General features: G+C 42.5%; 1 protein-coding gene across 5 annotated transcripts; it reads left to right on the plus strand.

Moving 5' to 3' along the window:
* Positions 1 to 24,847, plus strand: dot1l (DOT1-like histone H3K79 methyltransferase). 5 transcript variants are annotated; one of them, XM_026160165.1, is made up of 29 exons: positions 1 to 445; positions 7,010 to 7,053; positions 7,146 to 7,220; positions 7,482 to 7,545; positions 8,985 to 9,213; positions 9,452 to 9,546; positions 10,252 to 10,314; positions 10,442 to 10,497; positions 10,708 to 10,787; positions 11,516 to 11,584; positions 11,670 to 11,776; positions 12,410 to 12,451; positions 12,539 to 12,625; positions 12,725 to 12,944; positions 13,141 to 13,254; positions 14,490 to 14,581; positions 14,682 to 14,783; positions 18,752 to 18,889; positions 19,049 to 19,174; positions 19,404 to 19,843; positions 19,928 to 20,024; positions 20,127 to 20,276; positions 20,485 to 20,527; positions 20,951 to 21,564; positions 21,886 to 22,091; positions 22,306 to 22,379; positions 22,484 to 23,164; positions 23,737 to 24,531; positions 24,661 to 24,847. In XM_026160165.1, the coding sequence occupies exons 1-28, from the start codon at positions 365 to 367 to the stop codon at positions 24,375 to 24,377; spliced, it is 4,830 nt and encodes a 1,609-aa protein (XP_026015950.1). In that variant the 5' UTR covers positions 1 to 364; the 3' UTR covers positions 24,378 to 24,531; positions 24,661 to 24,847. The 5 variants fall into 5 exon arrangements, with proteins under 5 accessions (XP_026015950.1, XP_026015949.1, XP_026015952.1 ...); XM_026160164.1 differs by having other exon boundaries at positions 2 to 445; positions 12,722 to 12,944; XM_026160167.1 differs by lacking the exon at positions 23,737 to 24,531 and having other exon boundaries at positions 9 to 445; positions 12,722 to 12,944.
* Positions 24,848 to 25,104: the final 257 nt, after the last annotated feature.

Consider the following 25,104-nt stretch of genomic DNA (forward strand, 5'->3'; position numbering starts at 1 on the left):
GGGGTGGCTTGCTCGTGAGCTGGCTCAGTGACGTCTGCGTCCCCTCCGCTGCCAGTGGCCCCTTGCCATAAGTATTCATGCCGGGCAAGATGGCGGCGATACGGAATCGGTGTTATTGCCAGTGGGCATAAAAAAGGCATTTTATTTAAAATAGAACAGCGAGTCATATCCAGTTATACACTTGAACGCATCGTGAGTGTATCTGCCACGTAACCAGCGTCGACGTCTTTTTTAATTTTACGCGTTTGAACGTTTTTCTTACAAAATGTTCTCGTTGTAAGTCGCTCGCTAACCGACCAGCTGGCTAACAGAGAGCAGTTACTAGCTAGCTATCCACCACAGCCAAGCCGCCGTGAAGTGTAGGATGGGAGAAAAGCTGGAGCTCAAGCTCAAATCGCCGGTTGGAGCAGAACCCGCTGGGTATCCATGGCCGTTACCAGTATATGTAAGTGTTAAACTTTAAAGCTTAATTTTTGTAGCTTTTAAGCTTTGCCTTTTGTTTTAGTCTTTGTTAGCCGCGTTAGCTGTGCGCTAACTCTAGCTAGCAGAAAGAGCCGTGGCACGCTCGTCCGGAGAATCGGGTCATACTGGTTGGGATGGTGACAGACGTGCTGTATCAGCCTTCTGCCATGGCTGATGGCATACCTGGATTATTTCAATCCGTTCTTTCCTTGTCATACTGTAGACACTTAGATCCTACGGCACATTTGACCGTAGCTAATAAAACTAACAGTGACAGCCACTGATCGGAGGTTGTTTTGAAATTGGACCACCGTTTTGTTAGTCTGTCCCTAACTTATTTTATGGCCGAACATTTTTTCCCTGCTCACATAGACCACACCATATCTCCGATGGTTACACAGTAGGTTTTTGAACTCCTGTCTGTACACATCTGAATAGCAGTGTTGGCATTCCTAGACTGCCTTCTGTGTGTGTGTGTGTGTGTTATCCCAGCATAGTTTTAGGAGCGAGGGCAGCTGACTTGTGTTTGCTCGGGTTAACTCTGTACATGAGGTGGACCCACCACCCCCATCAGTCAGTCTGCTCTGTGCAGTGATAGCAATCATGCCTGGTAGAGACACGTTTCTCTCTCTTCTCTTAATTTTATTTCCATGTAGCTGTCAGCACGTCAGTGCCTGCAGTTGACTCATTCAGTATAAGCGGAAGGGGAAGCGGTTGTAAGTTCTGTGGTCCTTTTCAGTGGTGTGTAGTTAGTTTGAACTATCTTTCTCATTTATAGTAATTGCGGTGAGAAGATAGCGGAGTTTATGAGAATGCGTGTGTGGGGTCTCTTTGTGGCGCTTTCCCCCACCCCCACGCTGCACTGTGTCTGTTAGTCTGGTTATTTCACTTCCATCACAGTGTGTTTGTCCCATCACCCGTTTCAGTCTCTGTTGAGTCAGAGTTGCTTGTCGATGCAATCAGGCACTCCCTCCCTGCTTTGCCTGACAGAGCTGACCCTCCCTTTTTGCACTATGCCAGACTCTGATAACACTCACAGTTCCTCCCTCCCTTCCTCCCATTTCCTTATGTTATGGTCTGCAAAGATAAACAGGAGGACAAACATGTCAGGAATTTAATACATCATTGGGCTGCGTGAGCTATTTATACTGTCATGTGTTGAATTAGAAACAGCTGATGCATGTGGAGTTGTGTGATATGGAGCCCATTCATGCGGTGCTCTCCTCCTGTTTTCAAAGGGGGAAACACTTCCCCTCTCCTCTCCCTTCCTCTCTTGTCCATATGGTCAAGTCTGCAGGGAGGAAGATATGAGCCTGCTCCTGTTCAGCAATGCTGTATTATTAGAATTCACATACAAGTATGTGTTCCCAGTCACGTTTAAAACTCATTGTGTTTTCCCTTTGTTGAACTTCTTGGTGGTAACAGCAGATCCCACTCCATTTACTCTTCACTCCTACATTGCACCACATTAGGATTGCTTATCACACCTACAGAGCACGAGCACATTGCTATCTGTGTATGATAGACACAACATGGTGTTACAGGCTTTTGATGTGTAAGTTGTGCTTTTAGTGAACCAAGCCCATAGAAAAAATGCAAAGAAGATGTTCTCTGATCTCTTTTGTTTAGTCTTTCATCTGCTGTTTGCTCACTAAATCCCCACATCTGTGCATCTGTAAATGCTTCCATATGAAGAGCACCTCTGGTGTGGTGCAGCTCTTTATCCATCTGGTTCTAGGTATTGGTACTAAGCAGCCCCACACAACACTTTTAAGAGATACGCTGGTGTTTTAAGTACTTTTGGTGTATGATCAGTAGGAATGTGTGGATTGTTTAATTCTGTATCACCACTGATATCATTATTACGAGTTTGGCTGATATCCACAGATGTTATCAAAGATGGACATGCCTGCCTTGTCTAAAGTGTGATGCTAGAGTGCCTTAAGCCTGTGTTCTTTGTAACACCAGGGGGCTAAGTCTGGTTGCAAAAATACCAGAAAAGATTGGAAGAAATAGGTTCCTTCTTCATTGAGAAGCTCTGTACACACTGTGCTGATCAGACTGATGGCCTCAGTGTCTAGTTTCAACTGATTAATTTTGAGCCTAATTTATAAAAAATGATTTAGAGTCAGAAAGGGCCATGATAAGCTATGAGCATATCAAGGATCAGTCATATCCACCTCTTGCTCGTCACATCTGGCTTCAAAACACCAAGATGGCGACGGTGAAAAAGCTCAGCTGGAGGCTTCATAACAGGACTTCACAAACCAGTGGATGACATCGAGGTGGCTATGTCCAACTGTTATGCTGTCTATACTAGTGAGGAGTACTGGCACCAGTTTTTATTTTATTTCTAATTCATCGCCCTTTTTGTAGTGGTTTAGACATTTGCCTAATAAGTGAAAGATCACCAGTTTGATTCTCGGAGGAGACACCGATGCCTTTAGAATTGTGCCAGGAAGGGTGTCCGGCATAAAACAACTGCTAAATCAAACATGTGGCGCTACCTGCTGTGGCAGCCCCTTGTGAATAAGGGAGCAGACTAAAGTAGCTTTTATTCATTGGCCCTTTTGTGCTGGGAAAACAAAAACAAATTTCATTTAAAAAATGACCAAGCTGTTTTAAAGCTTTTCAGCTCTTTGTCGCACCATCTGAGTATTTAGCCAGCACAAAATTGATGTGACACAACAGATAAAGATTGGTCATAGAAATTTGTAGCTCTAATCTCTTGTGCTCTTAGGCAGTAAATGCTAATACTGACATCTGACTCATGTCTGTTTGATCTTCTTTGTTACAAAATCAGTAGTGACTGAGCATAATTCTTATGTGCATAAATGGAGGTATAAATAAGCTTGATTAGTCTCGATATAGCTAAAACAAAAAGGCTCTTTCATCTTACTACTTTTTTGCCATTTGATAAATAAAATGTATTCAAATTTCTATACAAAGCCTGACTTTGGTCATTTGTTCTCATTGGGTGTTGCGGTGTAGATAGTTGAGCAGTGTTTTGGGTAAAACCCCTACACCCACGGTGCATCTGTGAGGAGAGGTAGTGTGGAGAGGAGGAGTAGTACGTGCGTCACTTGAACCCACAGTGGGGAGGAGAGGAGGGTCCTCTGTTCTTTTTGTCTGAGTCTAGCTTTCAGACGGCGTTTATTTTTAGCAGCAGCTCTCTACTGGTGTTGCTGTGTGCCGTCTTTGTGTGAGCAGGTGACCTCCCCCTGCTGCATCTGATTCGCTCACTTCATACTCTGTATAGCTTCCATATTAAGAGCTACACAGTGCTTTGCTCATGTGTGTTTTAGGAAGATTTGTAGCTCATTATCATTAATAGTTAGCTCCATAATGTGGTTAACTGCTGTGCTCCGCTAACAGATCTCCTGTCTAGCCATGGTTCTTTCAGGGTGTGCGCATGGATGTTTTAGTTTTGGCGGAAGTTTGCGTAGTATTGGCGGGTAGTATTGAGCGGGAAGCTGGAAGCTGTGGGCTGAGAGCTGAGAGCCGTTAGCTCATGCTGCTGTGCCAGGCCTCAAACAGCTGACAAATAGCAGGCTCTCCTCCTCTCTCAGGCCCCCCTTTCCTTTCACAGTTCTTTTTTCGCTTCTCGCTTTCACTTTCCCTGCCTTTGTCCTCTTTCACCTTCAGATTTCTTTTTTTTTTTCCCTTTCTACTTTCTTTCTTTTCTTTCTCTCCAGCAGAGGCTCTCTTTGGCAAAGCAGGAGACGGAAAGTGGGTCAGTGGGTCAGCTCAGGCAACAGGCTTAGGCAGCCTGTGTGCTGGATGCAACTTGAGTCCTGTTACTCACAGAGAGCTGCTCAGGCACTCCTGCTAAAATTAATGAATATAATTTCCCTGCATGTGTAAAATACAATAGATTTTTATCTTATTCAAGTTTGCTTCTGACCAACTTAGGGTGATTTTCAGAGACACGGGATGTAGCATGAGCATAGCTTCAGCCTCTCCAGTTTCATTAGGGTTCCCATTGGCATCAGCTATTTTTTTCAAGTTCCTATATACATTCAAATAGACACATACAGTCTGCATTAACATCTCAAACAGATGTTATTGAAATTCATAAAAACTCATCTTAGAACAGTACATTAAGACAGATACATATACTAATTTATTTTAAACACACGTTAACTGGGTAATAAGATTCAAATAATTTCTTTATAAGGTCTTTTTGTGGCTCTGTGGTGAAATGTTTAGGACATTTGCCTTACATGTGAAATATCCCTGGTTCAGTCCTGGGAGGAGACACAAACCCGGCCTTAAGGGGTCACAAGCTGCTGTACTCTTACTAATGATCTCAAAGGCAGGGGTTTCGTCAGGAAGGGCATCTGGCGTAAAATCTCGTCAAATCAAACATGCAGATCCATCTGCTGTGGAGACACCCTCAGGAAATAAGAGCGCAATCAACACGCAGGGCTCACAAAATCGCTAGCCCGATGTCCCGGAGCTAGCGATATCTCTGGTCGGGCGACCAAAATCTATCTCAGCCTTGCCCGTCAGGCTATATGATAACCCGACGGGCGGGGCTGAGATGGATTTTGGTCACCCGACCAGAGATATCGCTAGCTCCGGGACGTCGGGCTAGCGATTTTGCGAGCACTGAACAGTATCTCTTTCTCTTCTTCTTTGTTGTAATTTCTCTTTAATTATATTTATAATGATCAAAACTCCCATCCAGCAGTTTTATACCTTACCTTCACACATATTAGTGTGCATGTCATATTTACTTTCCCTCCACTCGATGTCTTTTTTTTAATAGAAAACGGTTTCATTAACATTCCTGCTGGATTTGGAAATGCTGTTTTAACAGGCACTGTCGCTCAGCAGGTAATCCGACCTTTCCAGGGTCTGTTACACAATCCGTTGCAGAGCTAATGCAGCAAAAGACTCATGAGTCATAAAATATGTTTAGGGGCTATAAATGCATTTGCTGCAGGGTTGCACACAGGATCATGATTTGGTTAAAGGAAACTCTGAATATTAAACATTACACCGTTCTCCAGACTAACATGCATTAATAACAAGAACAGTTCCTCGTGGCTAATTAACATAAGCAGCATGTGCCCATGGCTAATCAGCATTTCATTGCATACGCACATCGCCAGACCATATATTTACACACATCTTGTTTATACTAACACATGCTCAGTACAATACTGGCTCAGCAAGCACTCTGTTAAACTGATTATTTCCCCATAAACATATCAGGAGTTTTTCCCTGCGGTTAGCTACTGTGATGAAGCAATACCCCTGTTTCTCTGCGATTGCATTCACATAATCCTCCTAATGCACATTCAGAATCTCCCAAACACTAAAAAACTGAGTGGTGGTGGTAGTGGCTCAGGAGATAGGACAGGTCATCTGTCAGCAAGATGGTTCGTGGTTCAATCTCTGGCTGCATGTTGAAACATCCTTGTGCAAGATACTGGCGTCGTGTGTTTACCCAGTGCTTCGATCAGTGTGATTAGATGTTGTATGAATGTGTGTGGGAATGGGTGAAGGAGCTTTGTAGTAAAAAGTGCACAGTACAAAAGCACTATATGAGTACCAATCCATTCACTCTTTTTCCTGTTCAGGCCTGCTTTTCAGCCAGTCAGCAATTTGCCTACATGTAGCACCACCTTTCATCCTATCATGTCCTTCTACTGTGGAACCAGCTAACATTTTGGGTTCAGGAGACAGAGACTCTGTGCTTCTGAAATTAGGCCTGATTTAGGCTACATCATAAAATGTTTAATGTAGCTTAAATCAGGTGACCTTGAACCATCTGAGGAACTTCCTCTTTCTTTTTATGATCACTACGACAATACTCAGTGTGGTAAATGGCTGTAACTCAGGAAGGTAGAGCAGGTCATCTACTGATCGGAATGTTGGTGGTTTGATCCCTGGCTCCTCCTAAATATCCTTGGGCAAGATATTAACCCCAAGTTCCTCTCTGATGCATATGTCAGGGTATGAATGAGTGAGTGGTAGTAAGCACTTAACAGCATAGATGACAGTACTTGTGTGAATGTGGCATGTTGTATAGAGTAATATTTGAGTATTATTTTAGTATTTGAGTATTCCCGGCGTAGAAAAGCGCCATATAAGACTCAGTCCATTTACCATTTAAATATTTGTCTTCTCTTTCCCCTCACACTCCCTCTGGTCGCTGTAGGTGTTTGTTCCCACCTGAGCCTGATTCTGACAGTTTTTTTCTGCTAAAAGGGAGTTCTTCCCTCCCATGATTGTCAGTTGATGAGATTGTATTAGTGTTTTGACCTATGATTTACTGAGCTGTGGTATTGTAAGGTCAGATGTGAAGACAGTTTAGGGTATTTTATTTTCAGCTGTCAGTTTATTAGATACACCCCACTTAAACATCAGTCTTCTAAAACTATCATGGCTTCAGCAGTGTTGAGGTTTTGTTTAGACTGGTTTTGAGTGGTCGTGTTTGGAGTTTAAGGACATCTAAAAGCTGTAATTTGTGGTGCTGCTGAGTGAAATGTTTTATTCTCGGTGTGGTTTTTGTAATATTTTCTCCCTCCCTTTTAAGGATAAACACCATGATGCTGCTCATGAAATCATCGAGACCATTCGGTAAGCGATGTTTCCGTCCTGCGATACTCCTACATGCACATGACTGTCAAAGACCTGATTTAGTAGTGATTTTATGTTTGTTTATTTAATAGGTGGGTGTGTGAGGAAATCCCAGACCTCAAACTGGCAATGGAAAATTATGTACTCATTGACTATGACACCAAGAGGTAAAATAATGTCATCAGTATCTGTAAAATCAAAGTCTGTGAGTCAGACAGAAGGTTAGATTGATGTCTCTGATAATTAGTTTAGTTAGTTTATGAGTCAGATTTAAAGACTTGATTAATTTTACCCAGCCATGATAACAAATTAGGTCATGATAGTTAGGGTTAACCCATGTGAGCTGTATTATTTCACTCAGAAATGTGCTGTTATTACTTAAATTAAATTATAGAGATCATATTTTATGTGTTGCCTCTCTCTCCCAGCTTTGAGAGCATGCAGAGACTTTGTGACAAGTACAACAGGGCCATTGACAGCATTCATCAACTGGTGAGTCCATATGTGAAAAGTTCCTTGCTGTTTTGTAGGAGAAGGCTGCACATTAGTCACAAACCTGGTTCTTTTGAATCTGTGCCCTTTGTGAATCATTTTCCCTAACTGTTTATTCTGGTTTTGAGTATTTATAGTAGGATATCAGAGCCAGTGTTCTCTAAGGTGGTCTATCTTTGTCCTTCAGTTATTGGATTTTGGTAAGAACTCTTTAGTGTGCTGTCTTATCTACATTCCACTGCAGTAATTAAAGAAATAGTCCACTTACACAGGTATTCAGACCTTTTGCTATTGATTTCTGGTGCATGCTACTTTTCTCAGAGATCACTTAGGAACTTCTAAAGATTGTCTGGAGTCTACCTGGCACTAATTAAATCATCTGTCCATACAACAGTACATTTCCCTAACCGCTTATTCCTCGAGAGCTGGAGCCTATTCCAGCTGTTGAAAGGTAGAAGTCAGAGTATATACCCTCACAAGCCCATCTTAAGGCTAACACAGGGCTAATTAAATCAGCTGGTCATAAATATGATATGTGTCTGTGTAAGGTCTTACAGCTGCTGATGAATATTAGAGTAAAAACTAGTAAACTGTAGTCTCTGCTATTTAACTAGCCTGGGCCTTTCCTGTCTTATCTTTGCTTGCCAACATGCAGACCAGGGTGCCTTTCTGGCAGCCCTTAAAATCATTTTTCTGCCTCTCCAAGTAGTCTCTTCCCCCATCGTACTCCAACGCCACTGTCTTGGACTGACATAGGCTATGGTAGCTGTTTTTTGGCAGTTGAAACCACCTGTGAGGAGGAGCTGCTCATTGAGAAGAGCAAGGTTTATTCTCAGCACTTGTGGTCAAAGTCAGCCAAGCTGGATCCTGTCCATGGGACTCGTAACCCCTTAGAAAGGCAGCTGAACATATTTTTCAATAATGTATTTTTTATGTCAGTGTCAAAGTGCAGAGAAGCAATTTATCAAATTTATTATTCGATTAAAAAATGGTGGATGTGCATCCTTTGCTTTTACCCAAACTACATAAAACAGACAGAAACGTAAAATGTTCACTGATACTTGCCATCCACCGGGATTAAGCTCAAATAACTGTACCATTAAAAATAGAGAAAAATCTAAAGGACATGTTTGCCAACCTTGTGGGATCTTTCCCAAAAGAATTGAGGCTGTTATTTATTTATTTATTTTGCAAAAGTATTAAGTGAATGCTTCACATATTTATTGAAATGGGATATTTTAGTCTTTTATTTTTAACAGTTGTACAAACCACTCAAAAAGCCTGTATTTGCTTTGTCATTATCATGTGTGCAGGTTAATTGTGAAAAATAATTAAATACGTTAAGATGATACCGTTTACAATGAGTCTGAAAACTCCTAAAAGGGATGGAGTGCACTCTCTGGGGGCGCTATGTAATTGATGCAAATCCTGTTTTACAGTGGAAAGGGACAACCCAGCCCATGAAGCTAAACAAGCGTCCTTCCAATGGGCTGCTGAGACATATCTTACAGCAGGTGTACAACCACTCAGTGACCGACCCAGAGAAGCTCAACAACTATGAACCCTTCTCCCCCGAGGTGTACGGAGAGACCTCTTTCGACCTGGTGGCCCAGATTATTGATGAAATGGAAATGATGGAAGAAGACACCTTTGTTGACCTTGGCAGTGGTTAGTTTGCTGTTATACATTTCATTCTATACTAACCACTTAGTAGAAGCACCTGAAGTTTGTCTTTGTTTCTTAAAAGTACTCCAGTAAAGTGTGTTTGTGGTTACTTGGATAAAAATGCTAATTAAGAACTATGAAAATGTCTGAAATTGTAAGATTCAGAACTCCAGCATAAATAGCAAGTCTGGCAGCTTTGGTGTGTTTATGTATTTTTAAAGAAATTGTTTCATATTTGCAGGAGTAGGGCAGGTGGTGCTGCAGGTTGCAGCAGCAACCAACTGTAAACACTACTACGGTGTAGAGAAAGCAGACATTCCAGCTACCTATGCAGAGGTAACTCCATTATCTCACATAACAGATATACAGACCCAGCAGCACGAGATCACTGCGTTTAGATTTGTTTTAGTGAAAAGCCAAAGCTTACTATAGACAGCTGTAAACTAGAGCGTAGTCTAGCAGAAAGAGCACCTGCTGTTTATTTCCTCTTCAGATCAGCCTTCAAACTGGTTTCTTTGTTAGCATTTTTTTGCCCTGTCACGCTGCACCAAACAAGGTGCATATACCTGTTCCACACTTGCACTAAAGCACTAAACGGAGTTCAATTAAGATTGTAAATGTCTGACACAGCTGGATTGAACCTTAAGCGGTCTTCAAACTTCCAGCAGCTCTATCATAATGTGACTGTAGTGTATGACTGCAATCAGTGCCGGTTTGACTATAGAGCAGGTAACAGACTGGTGAGTAGTGCCCAAGCTTCAGATAAACATCCCTGCTTTGAATTAATGTCTCCCGACTGGGCGGAAATTCAACTCAAAATCTTAGTCTTAATCATAAGTGTGAAACTCATGCTCGAGTCATTCTGGTAACTGAAAGGGCGTTTTTTAGAAACCAGTATCCAAACTTTAACTGGGGGCTATTTGTTTACTTCCTCTCTTTCTTGAAATGCCTCCACAACTCTCGCTTTATCATAATTTTGACTTTTAAAAACTTGAATTTTCGTATCAAGTGTTCTGATATTGTTTCTGTTCTTTGTTTCAGACCATGCATAAAGAGTTTAAAAAATGGATGAAATGGTATGGGAAGAAACACGGGGAGTACACAGTAAGTTGGTTCTTGTGTGACACAAGTTGCACTTTCATTGCACACACGTTCAGAAGAAACAAATTCAGGTGCTCTGTAGATTCACAGGTGTTCAGGACTTTTTCCATAACCGTACAATTTGTTTCAGCTGGAAAGAGGTGATTTTCTGTCTGAAGAGTGGAAAGAAAGAATCGCCAACACAAGGTGGTGTACAAAGCCTGATCACAGTGACAGACTGAAAGACAAAATCTTCATTTATGCTTTTCTGCAAATAAGGCCGTTTAGAATCTGAATCTAATCAAAATATAATCAGAAAATCGCCTCCTTAACTGTTTTTGTCATTCATTACATCCTGAGGTAACCATTTTTACTGTGAATTGAACTGTGAAGTATTTCCTCTTGTCTGTTTTCCAGTATTATTTTTGTGAATAACTTTGCCTTTGGTCCAGAGGTAGATCACCAGCTGAAGGAGCGCTTTGCTAACATGAAGGAAGGTTAGTACTTTTCAGCTAATAACTACACTACTTACTCATTACTTGTTTGTACTTGAAAACATCTGCGTTATTTTATCTTTCAGTTAAAAAACACTCAGACATACACAAGGCTCTTAAATTGGAAAATGTATAGATCATCACTTAAATTCTGATCAGAATTATCAGAAAAATTGAGCATAAATTATGTTGCACTGACGGTCTGTTAGGCACATTGATGAATTTGTGTTCTATAGAGTCAACAATGTTTCAGCTTCAAAGTCACAAACATACAATTTCTGCATTATATTCAGACCCACCACTTTTTGTATGTCATGTTTGGATCAGAGCATTCTTTTAAAAATCATTTGAGGAGATGTGTCCACTTTTTCTTTAATCTCTACAGTCTGCTCTCTGTTAATTTGGTATTTTCAAATTTCCCAGCAAAACTGAATTGAGACCCTTTATTGAAAACTAGAGAAAATTAATCAAAGATAGAAAAGCAGTTTGAAAGCAGGTGCATGTAGTATTTTGTTTATATAAAGCATCATGTTTTTGTAGTGTTGGTAGTGATTAATTCTTCAGCTGTTCTCATTGTTAATTAAGCTAAAATTGGCTCATGAGATCCATCCATAGATAGTTAAAGTGATTGTGTAAATTACCATGCGTGCGTCAAGTAATGAGCTGAAAAAGCTGTGGTGTGTACAACACATGTAAAGGATTTTTGTGCATTTGTTTTTCTATTTCCCCAGGAGGGAAAATTGTATCCTCCAAACCCTTTGCACCTTTAAACTTCAGAATCAACAGTCGAAACTTGAGTGGTAAGCACCCAATTTATTTAAAAAATAAATAATATTTAAGGCTCAATTAGACTTCCGTGTGATATTCTTCCCTTCTGTCCTGCAGATATTGGCACAATTATGCGTGTGGTGGAGCTTTCTCCACTCAGAGGCTCTGTTTCCTGGACTGGAAAGCCAGTTTCCTACTACCTGCATACCATAGACCGCACCATAGTAAGCACCCATGCTTCTCTTTGTCTCTGTAATGAGAGGAAGTGGTCCCAGGCGCCCACACGTGAAATCCTAACAGAGGATCTCGTCAGCTCAATAAAAAAATAATTGACTACTAAAGCAACACAAATAAATTATCCATTAGAGACGAACCGTAACCTAAACTCAAGAGATAAGCTGCCATAATAACAGCTGGTATCATCTTAATGAGTAGTGTATCTTGAGAGTAAGCAATCTGAGGTTTCACAGGCAGACATGTGCTTATTAGATTACCGTGACATATGTGTCATTCCAGTAACTGGTGAAAGTAATCCCTGGTTACCTGTTGAAATCCCAGTGAGAAAACTGGCAGGCTGCCTGGAAAATGCTTGTGACAGTCTCATTATGCAGATGTGTTTCTTGTCACCACCTGATGCCGTTTTCCCTCTCCGTCTCACTCTTTATGAAGTTTTATTTGGCGATGACACAAAACACATTTTATGTACCGATTGTACTAAATTTAGTTATTTAGTGCGTTTGCTTTTTTCAGTCAGAACTGTGAAACGAGCATGCACCTGATTCTTTAAGTGTTGTTACAAACGTGTAAATAAGAACTCTTAATCTAATACCCACATTTTCCTTTTTCTCATCTTCCAGCTTGAAAACTACTTTGCTAGTCTCAAAAATCCTAAACTCAGGGTGAGTCTTCTTCTTCAGTGTGTTGACAGTCCCTGTATTTACTACATTTTTTGGATCAGACTAGTAAATTGATTCATCTTCTGTTAGGAGGAGCAAGAGGCAGCTAGAAGACGTCAGCAGAAGGACAGTAAAAGCAATAGTACCACGCCTACAAAACCCAAGGAACCAAACAAGGTACAAGAATGAGAATTAAACCCGGACAATCTGGTCAGCGTTGTGAGACGGGTCTCTGTGTTCTCTATGTGACTGTTATCTCTTTGTGTAATAAAGCAGGACTCCTGTGGTGAAGAGGAGCGTCCTAGCTTGGTGACTGTGGTCAAGCCCTCCGCTAAACCGAGAAGAACGCGACTCCTGGCCAAAGGTCGCAAGCTGAACAATAAGAAACGTGGTCGACCCAAGAAAGCTACTCCAGCTGCTGAGAAGAAAAATAAGAAGAATCAGAGTGCGTTGGATTTGCTGCATGCCAAGACCCTTTCTGCAGCACCCCCTCAGGGTAAGAGCGCTAACGCACGCGTGCGCGCGCACGCGCGCGCACACACACACACACACACACACACACACACACACACACACACACACACACACACACACACACACACACACACACACACACACAATATGCTGTCTGTATTATTTCCTAAACAGGACTTTTATTGATGTTACTAATGAAAATATTACTATGCGTGCAGATGCATACCGACCACCTCAGAATCCCTTCTACCAGCTACCTCCCAAGGTCCAGCACTATACCCCTAGTCAACTTCTGCTGAGCCCAACTCCCCCTGGTTTGGAAAAACTGCTAGGTAAGTTAATGAAGACACCGATTGATTTTTTATTTTTTTTAAACTGTGATGCTGAAAAACCACATGCACCATACCAGATATACACATGGTTATATGAAATTCAGGTTACTGATTTAAGCAACAGCTTTTATATATCAGTATGGACAGACGTTCTGGGAAGTGTGGTGTGATTGATCTATAAGGAAATTTAACAAAGCATAAAGCTTTTTAACGCCACTTCTGTTTGTGGTTGTGAACTAAAGACTTAATAAAAGAGAACTTGATCTGACTTTTGTGTGTTGCCTGCTGGTTAGGATGATTCTCGTTGTGCTGAAGTTTTGGATGAGATCTTTTTCAGTGAATACATTCACATCGTGAGCCATCCACTCATAGCTATGACTCCGCCTCCGCACACACCTACATACAGAGGTGTATTGGAAGTACAGAATATTTATTTTTGAGAACCAGATTTTGTACTGAAATGTTAATCTTGTCAAAATAGTTCACGATACTGAACGTCCAACTGGGAAAGGTTTCATAAGAACTTTATAAGAAATTAGCTTTAAGGTCGCCACTGAGGATGAGTGGAGGGTTCCTAAAGAAGCTCTGCTTTTGCACAGTTCGCCTTTTTTATTTAATACCTTGAAAAATTGAGTTTTTAGGATTTGCATGAATGGTCTTTGATATTATTATACTTGTGTTGTAAATGTGCAAATGAAAATAAGCTTTTCTCTAAGTCTGGTACCTGCCATGTTTCACTCTGATGCCATCATTGTTTTTGTCTGTGGTCTCTGACAAAAGAACAGTAATCAGAAATAAGTAGCAGCCATTTCACCACAGAACACTAAAAATAAAAAATAAAAGCGTTGGTGGGCTTTCTCCACATCCTCAACTTCAGTTGCACGTCAGCATTTATTGCATCTTTGTTGTTCTTTTACGTGACCAGCTAACACCAGAGACTGATATGAGCCGAGAAATAAACAAACGAACAAACATGTTGAGCCTCATCCACATTTTAAACTGTGACAAGAAGAAAATTAGCTGGTGTGCATGTTTCATTATTTCCAGCAGTCATTTTTGCATGTGCACTTTTTTTTGTGCACAGGGTCAGAATATTTCTAGGCACACGTTATAGAATGAGGCCAAAACGTGAAGAGGCAAACAAAACAACAGTTCTGCAGTTCTCCAATCAACAGCAAACATATTTGTTAAACTGTCCGTCTCTTTCTGTCTCCAACTTTGATCTTCTTTTACAGACAATATCAAAATTCAGTACCTCCAGTTTATGGCCTACATGAAGACTCCTCAGTACCGCTCCAACCTGCAACAACTTTTAGACCAAGAGAAGGTAATTATTGTCTCAACAGACTGCATAGTGAGGTCATCTTCACCTCGCTAAATTCTGTATATACATTTATATTATTATATCTGCTTTCCACTCACTCTAGCAAAAACACAGGGACCTATCAGGGCAGGCGGAGCAGCTCCATTTGGTCTGTCAGTCTCACAAGGAGAAGATCAAAGGTCTCTTTCAGACTAAACTGGATGAGGTAAGAAGTGATGCTATGTTGCTCCCACCTGATGCAGTAACACTTGTTAGTAGAAATCTACAGAAAATGCTTCATTCAACCATTTATAGCATGTATATTCAAAAACTGCAGATTGTCAAACGGATGGGAATTGTAGACGAGCTTAAAACTCATGCTGTCTCTGTCCCACCTGAGGATAAACATGGTCAAAAGAAACAGGGGGGGGGGGGGGGGGGCGCTAGCGAGCGCGATGGAGTGAACACGCTTACTTCAGAGCCTCTGCACATTCCAGCTTAATTTGCATCAAAAATAGGCACTTAAGTTACCAATCTGCTCTCAAAGACAATCTTAAACTTTTAAACAGAGTTCCTACAGATTTGTGAGATGACGTTCCTTCATCTCACAAATCTGTCAGGAAAAGAGTACACAGACAGATAAACTTCACCCCACTCACTACATATAGAGACCCACATGGGAGGTACATTATGGTCAACGGCTCTATTGATGGAGTACTGGTTTCCCTCATCAATATCTACGCCCCTAATGAGGATGAGCCAAATTTCATACATACAATTTCTAATCTAGTACTTCAAAAGTATTCTGGTGTTTTATTGCTTGGAGGGTATTTTAATTTCGTCTTGTCACCTTATATGGATAAACAACCAAGTTTTAAAAGCCATGCGTTGCAAATGAGCAAAGCTCTAAAACATTTAACAACTGAACTGGGACTAATTGATGTCTGGAGAAATAGGTTTCCTAGCGTCAGAGATTATACTTTTTACTTGCATAGACATTTTACCTCTAAAACAGAAGAGCATAGAATTGACAATATTGAAATCTTACCAATTACACTATCTGACCATGCACCGTTATCATTCTCATGGGACTTAGGATTGACACCAAAACTAAAACTTTGACGATTAAATGCCTCACTCCTAAATGATAGCCAGTTTTGTGAGTTCATACATACTGAACTAAATACTTACTTGGAGTTGAATACAACTCCAGAGATATCGCCTTTAACTCTCTGGGATTGCGCCAAGGCATACATTAGAGGTTGCATAATATCATTTGCAAGTGCCAGGAAAAAAAGAAAAGAGGCTAGGCAGTGTGAATTGGAGGCCATAATAAAACACCTAGAGCAACAACACAAAAAAGCACAGACGGCCAATTTGCTTTCCGATCTTAAAATGTTACGTAGTGAGCTTAATAGTTTAATGAACGAGAAAATTGAGGGCAATTTAAGATTCATTAAACAAAAGTACTATGAACAGGGTAGTAGGGCTAGTAGATTGCTGGCAATAAGACTCAGGAAACAGCAAACTTGTAATATGGTCCAAAAGTTGAAGTCAGATCAAACCCTAATTACTAAACCAAATCAAATTGCAAGTTGCTTTGCCAATTTTTTCGAGTCAATATATAAAAATTCAGATGCATGTAAAGATGACAATACACTATCTGATTTCTTAGAAAAGATCAATTTAAAAACACTGCCAGAATCTGTAGCAAAGGAGTTAGATGAACCAATTCGAGAACAAGAAATTTTACAGGTGATTTCAAACCTTAAAACTAAAAAAAGTCCTGGCCCTGATGGTTTTATTAACGAATTTTATAAAAAACTTAAGGACAAAGTCGCACCCTTATTACTGAAAGCTTACCCCTGCGCTCTGGAGATGGGACTACAATTGTAGTAATTGTCGTAATCCATAAAGAGGGCAAGGACCCCACAAATTGTCAATCATACAGGCCAATCTCATTACTTAATACTGATTTGCACATTGTCACCACGATTTTAGCCAAAAGAGTTAGTAAAATTATTACACATGTTATAAATCCAGATCAAACGAGGTTCATTGCAGGAAGGCACTATGGGGACAATGTTCGTAGATTGTTGAACTTAATGTCCTTGTACAAGACTAAACAAGAAGAAACAATGATTCTGTCTCTAGATGCTCAAAAAGCATTCGACAGGGTTTCCTGGCAGTACTTGGGCCATACACTTGAAAGATTCAAATTTGGGCCAAACTTAATTAAGTGGATACAGATTCTTTATTCCAACCCAATGGCGGCTGTACGGGTAAATGGAACAATATCAGCCAGATTTCCACTGGAACGTGGGTGAAGACAAGGATGCCCACTGTCACCCCTGCTGTTTGATATAAGTATTGAGCCTTTGGTGCAGTTAATTAGAGATGAACATTAAATTCAGGGCCTTTCAATTAATGGAGAACAGCATAAATTGTCCATCTATGCAGACGATGTACTTTTATACATTTCAAATCCTGCAGTCAGTGTACCTCATTTAAAAGAAATTATTAGTACATATGGTTACCTCTCTGGTTACAAAGTTAATATTGACAAAACATTGGCAATGGATATAGGAGGAAGCATTTCACGAACATTCAAGGAGCGATGTGGCTTTAAATGGCCAAACGAAGGTATCAAGTATTTAGGAATTCAAATTCCTCACTCATTATCAGACTTGTTTAAAGTAAATTATGAAGTTATAGTTGCAAAAATAAAAAAAGATTTAGAGAGATGGACAGTCCTGCCTCTGTCTTTCTTGGGTCGGATTGAGAGCATACATATGAATGTATTGCCAAGACTTCTATCCCTTTTTCAAATGCTGCCTATTAACATTCCCAACTCTACATTTGATAATTTAGATAAACCAAACTATATGGCAAGGCAAACGCCCAAGGATCAAGTTCCAAACATTAAAACTGTCAAAACTGCCGGGGGGATTGGCTGTTCCAAATCTGAAAAATTATTTCTGGGCAGCTCAGATGAGACCCCTGACTTTTATAGATTTCTGCAGCTAAGAAGTTTTTTGACAAAACATAAAGAATGGAGGCAAGTTTTGGAGCCCTCACCCATTGAGGAAATATTTCTAAAAATATTTCAAAGTAATTCCTCCCCAAAATTAATCAGCAATTTTTATAACGCATTTATGAGTTTCAATATAAGTGCAACTTTGGATATTAAGGCAAGGTGGGAAGCTGAGACTGGCACTCAAATCTCAGAGGACACCTGGGAAGGTGGTCATGAGATATTTTAGAACCCCAGAGATAATTGCCAAAACGAAGCCTACAAATCCTGACACCTGCAGGTGAAATTGTGGTACTTCTTTAGGAACCCACTCACATATATTCTGGTCATGCCCAAAAATCTGCTCATTTTGGAATGACATATTTAAAGTTCTCAACACAGTTTTCCAACAACCATTAACAAAAGACCAACAGCTAGCCATTTTAGGAGTATTACCAAATGGTTTTGCGGGAAACAATAAAAAGTATCTCTTAAGAATCTTGCTTACAGCAGCACTAAAGTGTATTACTATTAAATGGCTGAATCTTGACCCACCTTCATATAATATGTGGATTGATAAAGTAAGAGAAATTTACCTAATGGAGGAAATAACATATGCTCTGCGGATTCAGAGAATTGTTTGCTGAGCGTTGGCGACCCATACATGCTTTACTGTTTCAATTATTTAGCATAGGTCTGTTTCGTTTTGTTCATTTATGGCTAAGATTGTCACATGTTATTTAATATTACATAAAGTTTTTGGGGCTTTTTGTTGTTTGTTTGTTTGCTTGCTTGCTTGCTTGCTTGGGTTTTGTTTTGCTTCCCAGTTTTATTTTGTGCTTCCTAATTGCAGTTCTTATTTTAATCTGTATTTCTGCATTGCGGTTCCTGTAACTGTCCTATTTGTGAACATTGACAAGTACAAGTTGCAATGTTGTAAATTATAATAAAAATTCAGTTTAAAAAAAGAAAAAAGGAACAGGGGGTGGATGCACACCTGCATCAGGTGTGACTGTATATGAGCACTTAGAATGTAAAATGCACTTTGACATTACTGCAGCAGGGAAAGCTCTTCAGCCAGTAGAGGTCTGCAAAGACTCACTTAGACACAATTCTTTTAAGCATCACGCTAGTAAAGCAACTGATAAAAATGTGTTGTTTTTTTTGTGTGTGCTGAACAGCTGGGAGTAAAAGCCCTGACTGTGGAGGACCTCCTTCAGGCCCAGAAGGAGATATCAGCCCATAACCTTCAGCTGAAGGAGCAAACCAAGCAGCTTGAGAGAGATATGGCTTTGCTGAGAGACCACAGCTTGCTGCTGGTGAGGCTTCAGATCCTCCAGCCCTTAATTACAGCATTGTCTCCAGCGGTTCTCACCTGTCATCGTACCTGCTGTTTAACTTTTGCGCAATGCTGGACGAACAGGCTGGCGGCGTTATGGGAGAGAGAGAGTGAGTAACAGTAACTTGTTATTTTTCAGCTGAAGTCTCGATGTGAGGAGTTGAAGCTGGACTGGGGCTCTTTGTGTCTGGAGAGTTTGTTGAAAGAGAAGCAGGCCCTGCGCAAACAGATCTCCGAGAAGCAGAGACATTGCTTGGAGTTGCAGGTACACAGCTGACATCTTCAGATTGTTGGATCTATATCCAGGTGTTTTGGTCTCTCTTTTCTGATGCGTGCCCCTCTACCTCTATCATCTCGCCACCCTTTAATCCACCTCACTGCTCTGTGGTTTTCAGGAAGAGTGTATGAGCTATTGTGACAAACATTTTCCAATATTTTAACATCGGTATAGCCTGTTTACCTGTGTAATAGTTCCCCCTGGTGTCTGTTTGTAGATAAGCATTGTGGAGCTGGAGAAAAGTCAAAGGCAGCAGGAGCTACTTCAGCTGAAATCCTACAGCCCTGGCGAAAGTTCCCCGTATAGAAAAAACCTGGAATCTCGCGCTTCCACAGACGTGGACTCTTCTAAGCTCGGCCTGTCTACAGCCCCAGTTCTCAACGGTGTTAGCCCAGAGTTTACTATCAACGGCACCAGCTCACCTTGTTTTGACCGGGTTAACTCCAAGGGTGAGCTTCTTTCTCGGTACCTGCCCATATCTCCGGACCATGAATTAGTGGCTGCCACCCCTGATGCCCGACAGAGGCAGCAAAGCTTCTCTCATGCTCTTCCTGACTACACGCGCTTCTCCCCTGCCAAGATTGCCTTGCGTAGGCACCTTAACCAGGATCCTACTGCCTCTGCTCACTTAAGAGGTCCAGGGCTGACCACACATAGGTTTGTTCCTACTACAAACATGTATGAACATTTTTATTTCTGCTGTTTGCAGATTGAATCCTAAAGCATCATTTATCTTTTTAGGGATCTGGGTGGTGTTAACTCTCCACTTGGAGCCAAACAGAACTGCCCCTCTCCCAACGGATGTGATGCTCAGAATAATCTCAAAAGCTCAGAGAGGGTGAATTTTCATCTTTCCCTGTGTCATTTTCACTGTGATTTATTTGCAAGCACACCTTGAGTCTTTCACTGCTGTAATTTTCCCATTTGTGCTGTGACACAGGGCATTAAAGAGAGGAGTCCATCTGTTCAGGGAGACAACAGCATTACAAGCCTTCCTATTAGTATCCCACTGAGCACTGTTCACCCAAGTAAATTACCAGTTAGCATCCCACTGGCCAGTGTGGTGCTACCCAGTCGTGCTGAGAGACTGGTGAGTGTGCTGACTTTTCCTATAGTACATCACTGATCCACCTCTCGTGAAGCCACGCTACACGATAAAAATATTATGTTTAAAGATTAAGATGTGTAGGTTAGGTTTTTATCTAGTCAATTATTTAATGTAATTGTCTAAAGTTCAAAATAAATCTATAATACCTTCAGATTTCACAATGATAAATTCTCTGCATTCATGATTTCAGAGAAGTACTCCGAGTCCTGTGTCACAGACCGGTCAGACCAATGGTAAGGATGGACTCTTCGCCTATTTTTCACTTGTGACTTTCAGAGTTTCTACTATAGTCAGGGTTTTGCCTGGATTAAGTAAGTAAGCCTCTGACTATGCAGTGTAAACATGGTCACAACATACAGTAAAGGGGATGATTCTGTTTTTGCTGATTTCATGGAATAATATGCATTTTCCAATTATTTTTGTCCATTTCACAAATAAAGCATAATTACCAAAATAAACCCCTTGCAAAGAAAAAAAGCTGGTTTTATTTTATTACAGCTTTAAAAATGGGTGAGTATATTCCTTGGGGTGTTGCTAAAAATTCCTCTGGGAAAAAACTTACTGCTGCTTACTTAAGGTTAAATATGTGAATTGAGGCTGTTTTATATTAGTCTGATCTTCCTGTGAAGCTTCATGAACTGTTTGGTCTTTGTTAGGATATTCATCCATCTCCAGCATGATGAATGGAGGTCTGCACCCCGAGGACCATAATGGCACTTCTTCACCACCTCCACACAGCAACACTTTAACAATGGGCCGAGGCGGTCCGACCCAGAGCCCCCCTCTCAGCACTGGGGGGGTGCTCCAGTATGCCGACGGACCCCCGAGGATTGTTCCAGAAGATGGACCGGAGGGCCAAGGAGGTGAATCGGACGCAGAAGCCCAGGAGAGTGAACTGCGAAGGAGGATCTTTTTCTCCTCCTCTTCTTCTTCATCCTCGTCTTCCTCTTCGTCAGGCAGCGGGGGCAGCGCAGCCGGAGGATCTCGCCTCCACCACCACACCGGCAACCCGGCCAAGCAGGGATACCACAGTAACCATGGAAACCACCACCACCAATCGCCCAGCACGCAGCACGCTCACACACCCACACATACGTCGTCATCGCACTCCTCTCACAGCCTCTGCTCTCAAGAGGGACGCAAGCGGGGGAGACGGAAACGTGGCAACCCAGGGCCTGTTATGGCCAGTGGATCCCCAAAGAGAAGATCATTCCCTGGGCTCAGCTCCAGCAACCACTCCTCAGGATCGCCACTCAATATCAACTCCATGGTGAGCACTGGAGACGAAAGAGCATATATGAGATTCTTTGAAGTTACATTATGAGTATTGTACTATATTAAGTATATACTCAATATTATAAGCAGTTTTAAAGGCTCCTGCTAATTCATCAGTCTTAAAAGTTCAATAGAGGCACACTTTGCGGCATGACCTTGAAACTGTACAACAAATGTAATAATAGCGTAATAACAGTGCCACATCCTCTTTAGCCATCGTACAGACAACCTGCTGCTCCAGCGTAACCATCCGTCTGTTTTGTTTTTCACAGATGTCGCCAGCGTCACTGTAAACTGTGATTATTTTTGCCAACAGGTGAACAACATCAACCAACCTCTGGAGATCTCTGCCATCTCCTCTCCAGAGCAATCAAGCCGCAGCCCCGTTGGGCCTGACCTAGACCAACCTCCCATCTTGAAGAGAGAGCGCCCCCTGGAGATGAACGGCACGGGTCGATATTCCACAGCACCCAGCTCAGACGATGAGGACTCGGGTTATCCTGTTGACAGCTCCAGTTCTCGGTAATATGAAGCTTATGATGGCGTCTTCATCGATCGGAAGTCATTTAAATGTCCTTGCTGAATAACCGTGTGATTCAGCATTTCCTGTTTGTGCTTTTATTTAATCACAAGTTGTACCGTTATAAATATGACTCAGTCAGCTCTGTTGCAAATTTCATATATTTATAATATTGTTACTGCTTATTTTGATTTCGATTTTTGTTTGTTTTTGCAGAATTGAAAGAAAAATAGCCACTATATCGTTGGAGAGCAGAGATGGATCTGGTAGACTCGGAGATGGTGAACGAGGTAGAAAATGAATACATTAAGAAATAATCATCATCATTCTCTGCCTTTCTGCTAGATGATGAGAGCTGTGTGTTTGTTTGTTTTTTTCCTTTCTCCTCCACTAGGGAGAAAATCAGGAAGCAGCAGTGGTAACAGCACCGGCAGTGAAGCCTCCTCATCGTCATCTTTGTCCTCTACCAGCAAATGGAAATCCACCTTTTCACCCATTTCTGATCCCAAACAACCCAACTCTGACCTGAGACAGGGGGGCTCTCCGTTTGGCATCGGGGGTTCGGGTCGGGGCACAGACTCAGATTCTGACCACAAACAGCAGCAGGTGAGGAAAGGGAGCGATGGAGAGTCCAGCTACAGCAATCCAAACCCTTTCCTCAGTCAGGAGGCAAGCACCAGGGGTGGAAGCAGCAGTGCTGGTGGTGCTCAAGGAGGAAGCAATTCAGACCAGCGCCAGACCCTCCAGAAGCAGAAGGCCTCCCGTGACTGGGAGCTGAAGAACAGCGGCAATCTGGCCAGTCAGAACCTCTTCATTTCTGCTGCCGCCAGCAGTGGAGGAGGCATTCTTAGTGGGAAAGTGGGAGGCAGTCCTGTAGCTGTTTCCTCGAGCACTGGGTCGTCTGTGGGGCAGTACCTGGGGGCTCAGTTCCCACTTGGAGGAACCTCAGTCTTGCAATCTTTGTTTGGGGCCCAGACTGGTGGATCCATGGTGACTGGGACCCCTCGGCTTGTCAACGGACACTCTGCCCTAGGAAGCTTCTCCAGTGCTGGGTTGGCAGGGGGAGCAGCTGGAGGTGAGCACGACTGATTAATAGCCAATGTTATCTAGGGATTAGCGAATAGTTGGAGGGAGGGCTTGGTTGTGTATTTGGGGTCATCTTGATATCGAATCGTGCAAGAGAAAGAGCCAGGTAAGTGTTCTCGACTGACTCTCTGTGCTGCCCTGCTTTGACGTGGACTGGCCGCTTAGGTGATGCAGTTGGAGACACCCTCGGAAAATGTGCCATTTTTCACAAAACTTTCGTTGAAATCATTAATAACAAAGCGTGAGTGACTGTTTGATTTCATGGAGGTCACGTTGTTGCGCATGCGTTTTCCCCGGGTGTGTTAGTGCATCAGAGTCATTTCACTTCCTGCAGCGTTACGCTGGCTGCGCTGAATTGGCTCCGTTACATTTCCAGTGGACTGACTCTGTTTGCTCTCTATGTGCTTGTCTCAGACTTGCTTGGCGCTTTGCACAACCTGGCTCAGCCCTTGCTTCTCTCTCTGTCCCCCCCCCCCTGCTCTTTTTGCCACGGCTCTCTCTTGTCTCCACTCTCTCGCCCTCCTCCTCCTCCTCCCTCCATTTCTGCTGTATGATTTGCAGGTATATTTCACCACGTGGTTCCCTCAGTGTCCTCCCATCAGTTTGGGGCAACGCTCCCCACCTCAGGAGGCCTCAACTCTCTGCTCAGTCTCCCCTCCTCCTCTTCCTCTACCTCCTCCCAAACCCAGCAACACACCACTCCCCAGCCAGCCTCCACGCGCCTGGCGCCCGTGTCCTCGCCTATGCCCCTCTCGTTATCCCAGGCCCAGCACAGCCGCACGCAGTCAGTCCTGCATAGCCCCTCTCCTCCCACGCTCTCCCTGCCCCCTCCTCCACCCCTGCATAGCGTCCCCTCCTCGTCGACATCCACGCACTCTGACTCCCCAGCATCTTCTCGATCAGACTCCCTCCACTCCTCGCGTCTGTCCCTCTCCTCTCTCCACCATCAGAGAGCACAATCATCCCTCTCCATCTCATCCTCTACCTCTGCTGCTTCTGTCTCTGCTGCTGCATCCCTTTCCTCTTCCTCTCTCTCAGCCTCCTCTGCCTCCTCCTCTCGTCCATTTGCAGTGCACTACTCCCCCCGTCTGCCCCCTCCGCCACCGACCAGCAGTTCTGGTGGTGCTGGGAGCATGTGGAGGACTCAGAGCATGCATGGTACCTACACCACCTCCCAGCTCCCCAGCTCCCGACCTAGATAGGGTTTGGGGCTGAGGGGAAGGGCGAGGAGAGGGGAAGGGCGGAGAACAATCTGAGGGTGGATAGAGGGTGAGCGAGAGAGGCTGGTAGGGAGTGAGAGAGACAGGATGCCTGTTTTCCATGTGCTTCTGCAAGCTGTTTGTCTGACTGAACAAGGTAAGAGAAGTAGGTGTTAGATTAAAAGTAAAGGCTCAATGCTCAATCAGCTGTCTGTGTTTTTGCTGTGTTATTTCTGGAAGCCTTAGAATCACTCATGATGTCCTCGTCTGTCTTTGAATGTTTCAGGTAATTGATGAAAACTACCTCAACATTAAATAAACTATGCAAATGTCCAGGTGTGGACCAAGGCACTCTCCTCATTCACTGGTGCTTCAAACTCTGCACTACCCAATCGCCTCCAAGACCGGCTTCTGTACTGGGATCTTTGTCTCTCTCTCACACACACACACACACACACACACACACACACACACACACACACACACACACACACACACACACACACACACACACTAACCACCACTATGGTCACCCTGAGCAGAATTCATAGGTACTGGTCATGTTTGTGTGTGGAGTAGTGTTGTCCAGCTCTGAGTGAACTTAAATATCGTGTTTGACATTAAGGTGCTATCTAATCTGTTCATATGTAGTTTCTTTGTTCTGGTGCCAATTATAGCGACCGGGATCCAGCAAAATCAGAAAAAAAAAAAAGAATTATCATTTAACGAC

The sequence above is a fragment of the Astatotilapia calliptera genome, chromosome 23 (genome assembly GCF_900246225.1).
Source record: "Astatotilapia calliptera chromosome 23, fAstCal1.2, whole genome shotgun sequence".
NCBI classification, from domain to species: domain Eukaryota; kingdom Metazoa; phylum Chordata; class Actinopteri; order Cichliformes; family Cichlidae; genus Astatotilapia; species Astatotilapia calliptera.

What these genes read in the sequence shown, in the direction of transcription:
- dot1l (XM_026160164.1), top strand. Translation starts at nt 365, where the DNA reads ATGGGAGAAAAGCTGGAGCTCAAGCTCAAATCGCCGGTTGGAGCAGAA. An exon ending in CTTTGCTAACATGAAGGAAG is followed by an intron (nt 10,788 to 11,515) that starts GTTAGTACTTTT and finishes CTATTTCCCCAG; the next exon opens with GAGGGAAAATTGTATCCTCC. An exon ending in GACATTGCTTGGAGTTGCAG is followed by an intron (nt 19,175 to 19,403) that starts GTACACAGCTGA and finishes GTCTGTTTGTAG; the next exon opens with ATAAGCATTGTGGAGCTGGA.